Here is a 13,534-nt window from a genome sequence, read left to right as displayed (position 1 = left end):
ACAATTACATAAACTTAGCTGTAGCAAAGATATATCATCCAACTGCTTGTTAAACAAGAGCATTCCATTTACTTCTTAAAATGCATTAACTCAAATTTGCAAAAATGTGCAAGAGCAGTAATAGTAGGTTATGTTATCTGCAAATACTACACATTTTAAATGGAACATATATATAATATTTAAGCACTAGCAAATGCAGCTGAGGCATTCAGTTAACAAAAGAAGAACACTAACGAAGGTAGTACAAAAAAATCTTGATTCACCTTAGCTTTCATGTGCATTTCCTAAATGACATAATGAGAAGTAAAACTTACTTCTGTCCAGGGTTCCCTTTGGTGGAAGCTGTGGAAGTTGCCGGCCCCTTCGTCCTGCCACCGGAGTACTGGACGGGCTTGTTTGGACAGACCCAGTCCGAGGATGAGACCTACGAGATACACGTTAATATTCGCTTTCAATATAATGAGTTAAATCCTCTTAATGCATATGCTTCACATGATAGCTGTGTAAATGCAATTTTAAAAGAAGTTTAGCTGCTGATTAAAAGGTTAGGAAAAGTAAGACACAATATGGATATCTGAATGATTATCTCAACAGCCAAAGATGTTTAAACTTTTGTGTAATATGCGTACATACACAGATACATGCACAGAGAATCCTACAGTAAAAGCCATGGGGTTATTAATGTAAATTAATATTCTACCCATACGAAAGTAAGAGGAGAATTCTGCAGCTCAAAAAAAAAAAAAAAAAAGGTAATGTCTTACATTTCTTTCTACCAGATTTCAAACTCTTCACTCTAACCTCTCTCCCTTGATCCAAAGAGCTTTTTACTCAGGCTTATAATAGATAACACTTCATTAGAAAATATCTGATGAAAATATAAATAAAACCCTGCACAATTCAAAATTCAGCTAAGGAAGGTAGTGGTTAATTCATGATATTAGTATTGATAGAAAGAAACTAATAATCTACTTTTGTCACTATGATGACTATTCCAACAGTGATGTCTAATGAAGACAAACAATTTCTCATTGTGTAGGAGAACATGGCAGTCATGAGGTGCATTATGTGGGGGTTTACCCAGGACTACTGATAAATGAAAAATCACAAAACAAATGCAGTCAGGACAGTTAAACAGTTTACAATGGTAGCCACACACTATTATATCCGCTGAATATAAATAGTGTGCTTACACTGAAAAGGTTAGTATTGATTGTTACTAGTGATCAGCCAAGGATGATAGAAGAGACCAGTTAGCTGCTGGGAAAATAAAATGGTGTGCTGGTGGGGCAAAGGGGAAGTTAGTCTCATTGATTTATCTTTCACCTCGATAAGGCAGGTGAAGGAGGGGCAGATCTTCCGGTCATTAATGAAGGCATCGACCTCATGAGGTTTTTGTCAGGACGCTCAGTGGATCTGGAGCGGGCGGTGGTCCGCTCTAGGACAGGCCGCTGTTCTGTTGATCTGGATCTGTGATAGGGCTGTCTATCTGCTGCTTCACAATCCCTGAAACGTTAGTCAAAAAGCAGCTCAGTTGATCTTCAGTGCCTTTCTGCTATTTGGTTATGATGCATCAAATTGATTTTGAAAAGAAGTAATTGTTTAAAATCACTGCGTATGTAAGAAAAAAATTCTCTTCCCCAACATACTCTGAACAAATTCTCACTAAATTTTTAAGATTTCCGAAGGAACCCAAATCTGCCTTAAATAGCAATTCCCAGTGAAGGTAACAGGAGTTGGTCAGTTATATTCAAAGACAAACAAAACTGCCTGCTTTGTGAAGTGGATTCCCTTTGGAATATGTAAAATAGGTAAAGTATTCTACTTTAAAAGAATTCAGTAAATTTTTCTAACATTTTCAAAAGAGTGGGTAAAAACCATGTGAGCACTATCCTCAATAAACCCTTAAGGCTATTTATTACACCAAATAAGATATGAAAATACTTTCAACACAGTCATAGTATACTGATACACCTGAACACTCAAATAGGAGAATCCAGATGTTCTAAGAAAACAGAGCTACTTTGCAGACTGTAGCCATATTTAACCACGGTCTACAAGAAAAACACTGTATAGAAAACTGGTGAATCCGCCAATCTATGGCATCTATCTCAGTGCAATTCAGTGATGACAACCAATACAATTCAAAATGGGTATGAATTGACTGAAATAATAATGGTTCTGAAATAATGTGATCTCTTTGACCACAAATAAATCAACATCAAATCCTGATCCTTGTTGAGAGGAATCTACCATTGTTGATTTCTTTTTTAGCCCTGGAGTCTATCATAATGCTTTTATATCTAACATGTGGCAAATGAATGTTTTCTAATACAAACCCCATTATCAGTGAGACAACCCTAAAAATACTAGCTTTGACTCTAGAACTCTAAATAATACATAATCTAAAATATACTGCAAGTCAAACTATCACTTCCCCATCTAGTTGTAACCACAGAAATGGAAATGCTTATATATTTTAAATGGTAAAGCAAGAATTAATCTCCCTCATGACTAATGTGTCAAGGATGTCCTCTTTACCTATAAATTCTCTCAGTCTTATTTTTTGTAAAGAAACACAAACAATTTAAAATTAAATAAGAAAAGAAAGAACACAATTTCCCATATGTAATTAATTATATGGCATACAATTTCAGATCAATAGATTAAATGGTATTTTAGGAACTGAATACTGGGTTTATTCTACAATTTATCTTATCATTATCTGATACTTTTATTCAAGGGTTATATATAAGTCAAATAGTTTTTAAGTATTTTGAAGTCCATGTACCATAATATGATTTATTTCCTAAGATAATTTTGGTATTTTTATATAAATACATATACAATATTCAATTACTTGTCAAAAAGGGAAAAAAGGCAACTTGGTAGTTTAAAAACTCATAATTCTATTTTTATTCTTAAAAAAATAACTATTTTAGAAAAAAACACTTCTTTTAGAAGTTAATATGCTCAATAATTTGTTAGATTATTGGTGTATATATCCATGAATATATTTATCACAGTAGATAACTAGAATCAAAGGGATATACATTCTTAGATTCCTTAAAAACCTATTTTTAGACAGTATCAATATTTATATTATTTTCACATTTCCTAAGTTAATAATTGGATTATAAAACATATAGTAACAAAGCTCTGTGGAATATCTATGACTACCCAAACAGAAATTCAGGCTATTTAATTTATTTATACAAAATTTGATTTATTCTGATTCCATCAAGCAATTTTTCCAAGTGAAAAGTGAAATGGTAAGATATACACACCTTCACTTCTTTGACACTATATTTTTAATAACTGGAATATATCATTGTGAGTGAAATCCAGGGAATCATTTGAATTGTGTGGCTATGTTCTTTGTCCTTTAAATGGTACTGCTATTTATAAAGCAAATGGGTCACTCCTTAGGAAATATCCCTTAAAAAATATATCTCTTTAGTGAAAAAGTTGTTTGAAGACTATAATCAGTTTTAAATTTTACTTACATTGTCTCTTCATTTCATAAACAATATAAATTATATGATTTCCATTGTGTGAAATGGAAAGATCTGCTAAAAAGTAAAACATGAAAAGAACCACGGGTGGAGGCAGAAATTCCTGAAATGCTCCACCACAGTTAAGGGGAATGGAAAGCGGCCACATTTTAAATTTTGATTCCACAACAGAAGGTCGAGGTAACTTCTGCTCCCACGATAGGTCTTACTAGACAAGAACTCAGTAATTGCTGAAAGCATCGAAAGCAGCCAAGCCGAAGTCTCATGAAACGCCCAGTCTCATAGCAGGTCTTTAGGTGATTGAAATATAAAGCTTGACAACCTACACTTCGTCAATTTTCATTTTAAGATAATGACATAAATAATGAATTCTGAATACAGAGTAGCAACTGGAATGTGGGAAATAATGGAAAACCATTTACAATGCATAAAATATTTTAGTGCCTATTTGGGTTTCTTAACTTGGGGTCTGTATTTCAATATAAGTCATTTCCTTTGCAACCCCACTTGTGTACTTTATTTTACTTTATGCATTTTACATATTTTTATTTTTATTGATTTCAGAGAGGAGGGGAGAGGGAGAAAGAGATAGAAACATCAATGATGAGAGAGAATCATTGATTGGCTCTCTCCTCCACGTCCCCTACTAGGGATCGAGCCTGCAACCTGGGCATGTGCCCTTGACCAGAATCGAACTGGGGACCCTTCAGTCCACAGGCTGATGCTCTATCCACTGAGCCGGCTAGGGCTTACTTTATGCATTTTAAAACATTCTTCAAAAAAGGTGGCCATAGGTTTTACAAGATTGCCAAAGGTTTAGAACCACTCACATAAAAATTTAAATATTTCTTAAGTAAATAATTTGTTGTCTTTCAAAAAGCGATTTAATATGTCATTGTTCTATCCTTTAAATAAATAGGTTATATTTTCTAATGTATGTTTTAAATAGTTCACTTTTTATACATGTCATTTACCTGGAAAGATTACTGCTTTGCCCTATTTAGTGGCTGCTATTCCAAAATGCAAGCATTTGGAGAGGACACAGTTGAATAACCCTCTGCAAACAGAGCTACTTCACATTGACTGATAATATTGTAACAAGAGCCAGTAATTGTTACACTCAGCTTTGAAAGCATATAATAGCCCACGATGCTGTGAGATGAGGATTTCTAAAGAAAGAATAATTTTATAATCATCCAGTGAAATTGCCATTTTTAGTCATTTTTCCTCTCAGTATAGTTGCTCTTAAAAGATTTTTTAAAAAATTCCAAGTATCTGACACAACTTCCTGCTTATTTCACCATTTTTGCTACTTATCCTATTTTAAATCAAGTACAAGGAATTTATGCAGTATAGCAGGAAGAATAGGCCATTGAACATTCTTTTCTATAACCACTTATATCAACCATCACAATGATACAACTCTAAATCAACATAAGCTCAATGCAGAGTATCTCTCTCGATATGATAGAAGAATACTAATACTACTCAAAAATTTAAAACACCAGCACAATGCAAAGTTTCAAAGTAATACTCAGATATGCCAGTGAAAATTGTCCTAAAATATAACTCAGACCCTGAAGTCTATGCTTAAATCAGTCTTATTTCATGTTTATATTGTAAAGATGCCCTAGTAAACCTAACAGGATTGCTTAAAAATAAAACTTGTAAAAAAATAAAGCTGTTTAGAAATTAGTTTTTATTTTTATAAAGAAATTATTTCTTTCCAAAGCTGAAATCTTTAAAAAATGATGTCTCTCTGCGGGCAAGGAGTATAATCTCAGGTTTGGTGTAAGAAATGCCTGCCCTATACTCACATTGTGTAATATAATAAACTGATTCACACAACAGAAGCATTATACTTTTGATAAAATAGCTTAAATATCTAGGGATTTTCTGAACATGAGCTGCATAGTATAAGAAATAGCCGTAACCGGTTTGGCTCAGTGGATAGAGCGTTGGCCTGTGGACTGAAAGGTCCCAGGTTCGATTCCGGTCAATGGCATGTACCTTGGTTGTGGGCACATCCCCAGTGGGGGGTTTGCAGGAGGCAGCTCATTGATGTTTCTCTCTCATCAATGTTTCTAACTCTCTATCCCTCTCCCTTCCTCTCTGTAAAAAATCAACAAAATACTTTAAAAAAAAATTTCCAATCAACCTTTAAAAAAACAAGAAAGAAATACATAATAAAAATTTTAAATGAGACATTTTAGGGTAATTAATATAACATATATGTATAATGTAACAAATAATTTAAAGTAATCATATGGCTCAACTATATAATTTTCATGTTCATCATAATGTAAAAGGTAAAAGTTTAACTTTTAAAAAACCTCTAGTTTATATTAGTTTAGTATTGCTTTCAAAGTTAAAGAAATTGCAAGACACAAAACACCATGGAAATCATGGTAAATAAGTATTGTGTACAAATAGGAACATTTTATTATTTTGGTGGAAGATAGATTAATTTATCCTTGGAAATTACAGCATTTCTCCATAGGTCATTTCTGTTCAGTTAAACATAAATTATGTATTTTGTTAAAAGTAATTAAGCTTATTAAAAATAACAGCAATATCTAGAGTCAGCCACGTTAATAACAATCTAAAATGGGAAAATGTCAATAAAACATATGATGAGAGACAGCAAGACAGCTTTAATTTAGAAAAACATATTACCCATAAGCATGAATTATCATCAAAAAGAGAAGTAAAGTGTCTCATATCTAGAGAAGTATTTTTTTAAATAGCAATTATTGGAAACTGCAAGAAGAAAAGGTTAAATATCCTAATTTCCTCAAGAATAATAGGGTCAAATACAATAATGTATTATTGATATGCACACAGAGAAACATGTAAGATGTAAATATCTTGAGAATGTTTTGAGTATCTTATTAAGTATTTATAACTTTTGTTAATTTTTACTTTAAAAAAACAACCCACCAGAAACAAAACCATGAATAAGCAGGATTATTTACTTACCAACAATTAAAATGCAGCAAATTAATACATCTTTAAAATATATATATTTTCAAAATCCCGAGAGAAAATATAATTACCAACTTCTATCTATAAGATTTTTATTTTACTAAATAAATAGTTTCCATTTTCAATGGATGTTAAAGTTTAATAATATTTGTCAATTGTAAGAAATTCAAGTTATTCCACCAAGGATTTGGCCCTGTTTTCCCTTCTTAGATCCGTAAAAATTCCATAAAATACCAAACATTTTAAAGATGTAGATCAAAGGACTGAATTATGCACTGTTATTCTTTATATGAGTAAATGTGATGGGGCATGGTCCCCACATTAGAATATCTGAGTGTTATGTTCAAAAGCTTCACTGATCAACTTGGAACAATTCTTTAGCCTTCCGTTTGCTTTGCTGGCTTTACATTGACAGTGGAATGGGTATAGTGCAAGTTCCTCATACACACTACTGCCTGCTGCCCTTAGCTGCCACTTCATAATGTCAGACCAAATCACACACATAGTACACAAAAGTAGCTAACTGAGGATCGATTAACACACACACACACACACACACACACACACACACACACACACACACATTTTCAGGCAGAAATACTATCTGTGTTGGTCACTACTGATTACATGATACCTAACAGTCAACAAAAAATTACTAGACCCACCAGAAATCAAGAAAAATAAGGCACACTGTCAAGAGGCAAAGCAATCAACAGAGTCAGGCTCAGAGATGACACATGTTGCAACTAACAGATAGGGGATTTAAAATAAGCATGATTGATGTTAAAGATAGAGTAGGAAAGATGGATCACACACAAAGCTGCAGAAATTTCAGCAGAGAGATGAGACCGTAAGAGAGTCAAATGGGAAGCCTGTGGTGGAGAAGATAAGGTGCTGCAAGGTGCTGGGCCAGCGTGGGCAGTGGGTGGGATGGAGGTGACTGTAGAGCAGCACCTGGAGGACACGATGAAGAATCCATCCACTATTGGAGTTCTGTGTCCTGTGCAGAGATTCACAGGGACTCAATCTGGGCTGCAGTGGGATCCTGGGTGAAATCAGAGCCCAGCAGGCAGCTAAGCTAACCTCTGACCCCACGGATATGCCTGTGGTGTGTCTAGAATGAGATCATGGAAATATTATCATCCAGAAACGCAAAGGCATCACAGAGGCAGGGCAAAAAGTGGTCTCTTGAGGCCTCCTATCAGTTCTCAGCAGCCTCACATAGGGATCTGATGCTACCTACGCTCATTATCTGTTAAAGTTGGAGCAGTTTAGGCCAATCATTTAAAATACATTGGGCACTTTTTCATTAAGTTTAGATAAGCTGCTTTTTGACACTGTGGACTTATCAAAATATTAGTAAGAAAGGTTATGTTCTGGAGGATAGACAAAAAGATGGCGGCGGAGGTGAACGGCTGATCTGTTGCCTCGCATGGCAGTTCCGAAAAAAAAACTAAAAGATGGACTGGCAAGCGCGGCGACTCCTGCTCGCGTCTCCCCAGACCGGGCGGCGGCTCCTCTCAGCCAGCACCGCAGCCGGGGCCATGGGCTCGTGGGCGCCGCGGCAACTGCTGTGGCGGCAGCCGCGGACTCGGCGCAGCGGCTCTCGGTGAAGGAAGAGACCATCTTTCTGCGAGACGGGCCCACCCGCGTCACCGACCCGACCGAGCTCCCCACTGAGATCCTCGGGGCCCCGGAGACCGCCAACACCGACTTGGAGGATTCTTAGGACTTCCTGTCTTACACTCGGGTCCTCTGGCCATTTTGGGAGAGGAGAACCGGGAGGGCAGCAGAGTCGAGCAAGGGAATTTCGCGCACAACAACTTCAAGGTTAAACAAAGGAACTTTGCGCGCACAGAGCGTCTGCCACCCAGAACCACAGGAGAGCAGGCTGAATGGTGGATTTACAGCTAAGAGAGAAGAGGAAAGAGCGAACTCTGGAGGAGCTGAGGTGCGGAGGCGCGTGGGTCGGGGGAAGGGACTTGTGGCTTTTGTTCCAAACCTAGGGGAGATTAGCGCCCCAGACGCCTGCGGGGAGAGGCGTGACTCTCGGCCTTCGGATCGGAGAGTGGGAGTGACTTCCTTGCGGAGGCGCGCCCAGCAATCAGTGTTTGCTGCATTGGAGTGCGGAGCGAGGGGGCTTGGAAGCGTGGAGGGCAGAAGGAGCGGACTTGCAGCCAGAGCGGTTCGCCTCGCCATGGTCTGGTGGCGCCCTGAGGCCCCGCCCCGCCCTGAGACTCGCCCCGCCCTGGGACCCGCCCAGCTCATTTTGCAGCTCCGCCCCGCACGTCTTACAGGCACACCTGGGCTCCAAGCAACGGCTTTTGCATATGGGTGGCCTGCCCTGTGGCAGCTTGACCAGATAAACTGCGGTTCTAGTCGGACTGCTCTAGGGACGCTCAGACAGGAGGAGGAAACTGCAGTTTTTGCCGTAAGTCCTGCTGAGTGGTCTCAGGTAGTAGCTGACCTACACACCATTGGAGACCCAGAAACGAGGGCATCTAGTGGTCGGTATGAGATGACACCAGATTTCAACCACTCACATAAAGGACACATTCTAGAGGCAGACTCAGTGAGCGCCAAAGCCTTGCTGCACCAAGCCCCGGCCCATAAATCTGTCTCCTACACAGCAACTCTTCCTTTATAGTCACAGAGGATCCGCACAGCCAATCGGCCTGGAGGACAAATCCTCCCAGCGACACCAACAACAATCAAGACTTAACTATACAAAGGAAGACCAAGATGGAGGCATAGGGCGGAAGCCTGATTGCTGCCTACCACAACAATTTTGAGTCTACGACGGGAGAGCGGAGCAGACACCATCCAGAACCACCGGAGGGCTGACTGAGCAGACGCTCTACAACTAGAATAAAAGAGAGGGGTACTAGGGATGATGCTGATGCCGGCGACCCAAAGATCACACTTTAAGAACTACGGCTCAGACGACACAGTGGCGGCCTGGAACGTGCTCGGCGCAGTTCCCCCAGCGGTCTCCGGCTGAGGGGAAGGCCCCACTCGCTGCCGAGCACGGACAGACAAGCCCCTGGGAGTCATGGGGTGGGAGACTCCGCGCTTGCTGACCTCCGAGTCCTTCAAGAATCTCAACGCCCCGGAAGCGGCCAGGTGCGCACGCTCGGTGACTGGCCACCGCTGCAGACCCAAGGGCTGACGCAGCAACACCGGACCAGCCCGCTGCCGCGCACCGGGCACACCGGAGCTACGCCGAGCCCGCCGCCCAACGAGTTCTGCGGCGGCTGCCCTGGAGCTCTGAGAAAATGGCCGAAGGAATTACTGAGATGGAATTGACCAACAGGAAATGGGATCAAGAAGACGAAACCCCGCTGGGTCCTGGATCCGGGTGAAGCCGCGTGCCCCTGGGTCTGGGTGAGGCTGGAAACTGGGTCAGGGTGAGGCTGGGCCCCGGGTCCGGGTGAGGCCACATGCCCCTGGGTCCGGGCGAGGCCATGCGCCCCTGGAGCCGGGTGAGCCCTGGGCCCCGGGTCCGGGCGAGGCCGCGGGCCCCTGGATCCGGGTGAGCCCTGGGCCCCGGGACCGGGCGAGGCCGCGGGCCCCTGGGTACGGGCGAGGCCATGCGCCCCTGGGTCCGGGTGAGGCTAAATCCTGGGTCTGGGCGAGACCGTGCGCCCCTGGGTCCGGGTGAGGCTGAATCCTGGGTCCGGGCGAGGCCGTGCGCCCCTGGAGCCGGGTGAGCCCTGGGCCCCGGGTCCGGGCGAGGCCGCGCGCCCCTGGAGCCGGGTGAGCCCTGGGCCCCGGGTCCGGGCGAGGCCGCGGGCCCCTGGAGCCGGGTGAGCCCTGGGCCCCGGGTCCGGGCGAGGCCGCGGGCCCCTGGAGCCGGGTGAGCCCTGGGCCCCGGGTCCGGGCGAGGCCGCGGGCCCCTGGAGCCGGGTGAGCCCTGGGCCCCGGGTCCGGGCGAGGCCGCGGGCCCCTGGAGCCGGGTGAGCCCTGGGCCCCGGGTCCGGGCGAGGCCGCGGGCCCCTGGATCCGGGTGAGCCCTGGGCCCCGGGACCGGGCGAGGCCGCGGGCCCCTGGGTCCGGGCGAGACCGTGCGCCCCTGGGTCCGGGTGAGGCTGAATCCTGGGTCCGGGCGAGGCCGTGCGCCCCTGGAGCCGGGTGAGCCCTGGGCCCCGGGTCCGGGCGAGGCCGCGCGCCCCTGGAGCCGGGTGAGCCCTGGGCCCCGGGTCCGGGCGAGGCCGCGGGCCCCTGGAGCCGGGTGAGCCCTGGGCCCCGGGTCCGGGCGAGGCCGCGGGCCCCTGGAGCCGGGTGAGCCCTGGGCCCCGGGTCCGGGCGAGGCCGCGGGCCCCTGGAGCCGGGTGAGCCCTGGGCCCCGGGTCCGGGCGAGGCCGCGGGCCCCTGGAGCCGGGTGAGCCCTGGGCCCCGGGTCCGGGCGAGGCCGCGGGCCCCTGGAGCCGGGTGAGCCCTGGGCCCCGGGTCCGGGCGAGGCCGCGGGCCCCTGGATCCGGGTGAGCCCTGGGCCCCGGGACCGGGCGAGGCCGCGGGCCCCTGGGTCCGGGCGAGACCGTGCGCCCCTGGGTCCGGGTGAGGCTGAATCCTGGGTCCGGGCGAGGCCGTGCGCCCCTGGAGCCGGGTGAGCCCTGGGCCCCGGGTCCGGGCGAGGCCGCGGGCCCCTGGAGCCGGGTGAGCCCTGGGCCCCGGGTCCGGGCGAGGCCGCGGGCCCCTGGAGCCGGGTGAGCCCTGGGCCCCGGGTCCGGGCGAGGCCGCGGGCCCCTGGAGCCGGGTGAGCCCTGGGCCCCGGGTCCGGGCGAGGCCGCGGGCCCCTGGAGCCGGGTGAGCCCTGGGCCCCGGGTCCGGGCGAGGCCGCGGGCCCCTGGAGCCGGGTGAGCCCTGGGCCCCGGGTCCGGGCGAGGCCGCGGGCCCCTGGAGCCGGGTGAGCCCTGGGCCCCGGGTCCGGGCGAGGCCGCGGGCCCCTGGAGCCGGGTGAGCCCTGGGCCCCGGGTCCGGGCGAGGCCGCGGGCCCCTGGAGCCGGGTGAGCCCTGGGCCCCGGGTCCGGGCGAGGCCGCGGGCCCCTGGAGCCGGGTGAGCCCTGGGCCCCGGGTCCGGGCGAGGCCGCGGGCCCCTGGAGCCGGGTGAGCCCTGGGCCCCGGGACCGGGCGAGGCCGCGGGCCCCTGGATCCGGGTGAGCCTGGCCCCGGGTCCAGGTGAGGCCGTGGGCCCCTGGATCCGGGTGAAGCAGTGCCCCTGGGTCCAGCCGAGACCAAACCAGAGGGAGTCGGACCTGCATTACCACCATTTGTCCACCATCCAGAGCTGAGGGGTCAGTTCCGACATGTACTCATAGGGAACCGGTGGACATTGATATTGGGTCTCAAAAGAACTGTTGGTCCAGAAAGAAACTCACTACAGACTGATTCATTTGCCTGTCAGAATAACTATTATTGCTCGTCGCACATTCAATTCTTATAAGTATATCTATAGTGACACATGATTTCGCTCATCTAGGGGAAATGATGAACAACATAGACTGATGAACAAGAACAGAACCAGAAACAAGGAGGCATCGATCGGACTATCGGGCCTCAGAGGGAGGATAGGGGAGGGTCGGGGGAGGGGGGAGAGATCAACCAAAGGTCTTGTGTGCATGCATATGAGCCTAACCAATGCTTAAGTTCAACAGAGGGTTGGGGCATCCAAGGGGAGGGGTGTGGGATGGGAATGGGGGGATGAGGACAAATATGTGACACCTTAATCAATAAAGAAATTTAAAAAAAAAAAAAAAAAAAAAAAAAAAAGAAAGGTTATGTTCTGAGGCAACAGACCTAGATCACTTTGTATGAAGTGAAGGAGAAGAAGGAGAAGGAGAAGAAGGAGAAGAAAAAGGGATTAGCCCTGTTGGTATGGCTTAGTTGGTTGGAGTATCACCTGTACACTAAAAGGTCATGGGTTTGATTCCCAGTCAGGACACATATCTAGGTTATGGGCTTGATCCCTTGGTGGGGGTGCATGCAGGAGGCAGCTGATCAATATTTATCTCTCATATTGAAGTTTCTCTCCCTCTCCAAGACACAAAATGAAAGAGAGAGAGGGGAGAGACAGGGAAGGGAGAGGGAGAGGGGGAAGGAGAGGAAGAGAGAAGAGAGACAGAGGGAGAGGGAGAGGGAGAGGGAGAGGGAGAGGGAGAGGGAGAGGGAGAGGGAGAGGGAGAGGGAGAGGGAGAGGGAGAGGGAGAGGGAGAGGGAGAGGGAGAGGGAGAAGGAGAGGGACAGAGACAGCAAGAGAGAAGAGGAGAGGAGAGATCATTCTTAAGGTAACTTAAAGGAACAGCATGATAGAAAGAAGGTATTTTTTAAAAGACTTCAACAGTAATTTGAGAATAAACAAAATCATTAAAGAGAGATTAAAATGGAAGAGGAACATGCAAAAATTAATGGAGGAAAATTCCAGAGATATTAAGAGAGGTTACAGTCAAAAACTCAAACAGAAAAGTAGCAGTGACGAAAAAGAAAATATTTGTAGAAGAAAAGGAGAAGATCGGTCATAATGCAATGAAATAAGGCATAAAGGAGGGTAGTTCATGAAATGTGAGTTACTTGAATCTGATCACATTTATTAAGGGGTCTCAGTAATACTTCCCACAGAGGGCACCTGTAGGAAAACGTCTATATTCCACGCAGGAATCTCATCCTTCTGTGTCTCCATTAGCTTTGACAGAATCCTTTCTGTAATCCGGGTCCTAGCCATGGTTCCAAATACCTAGAGATAAGACCATTCAGTGCTTCTCTTCAAACTCCATGGCATCCCTCAGCACTACTCTAGGTCTGGGTCAGACCCTTCCCTTCCTCAGTCCCTGCACCAAACCAATTCCCAGTTTGGCACCAAAACAACTTATGATAACCTGAGGATATTTGGGGTAAATTACTTTTATTTAAACATCTTATCTCTGTAATTCTTAGTTATCAGGTAACGGGTAAGGGCAATTTCTCCCCTGATATCTCCCCTCTAAATTTTCCATCTCGTTTACTCTATTCTGTACCATTTTAATGTCCTCTAATTCTTT

General features: G+C 45.8%; 1 protein-coding gene across 3 annotated transcripts in view; it reads right to left on the bottom strand.

Moving 5' to 3' along the window:
- Positions 1-13,534, bottom strand: part of RIMS2 (regulating synaptic membrane exocytosis 2) — a 355,739-nt gene that overhangs the window by 139,889 nt on the left and 202,316 nt on the right. For 2 of the 3 annotated variants that reach the window (XM_079795974.1, XM_079795972.1), the window contains 2 exons: positions 1,327-1,506; positions 315-424 (listed from right to left, as the gene is read on the bottom strand). In XM_079795974.1, coding sequence (XP_079652100.1) covers positions 315-424; positions 1,327-1,506 — 290 coding nt within the window. The remainder of the gene's footprint in view (positions 1-314; positions 425-1,326; positions 1,507-13,534) is intronic. The other variant, XM_079795973.1, reaches the window with a different exon arrangement.

This window comes from Cnephaeus nilssonii (assembly GCF_951640355.1).
Source record: "Cnephaeus nilssonii genome assembly, chromosome: 18".
NCBI classification, from domain to species: domain Eukaryota; kingdom Metazoa; phylum Chordata; class Mammalia; order Chiroptera; family Vespertilionidae; genus Cnephaeus; species Cnephaeus nilssonii.
The sequence above is the reverse complement of the archived record's forward strand: the minus strand, read 5'-3'. Positions and strand labels throughout refer to the sequence as shown.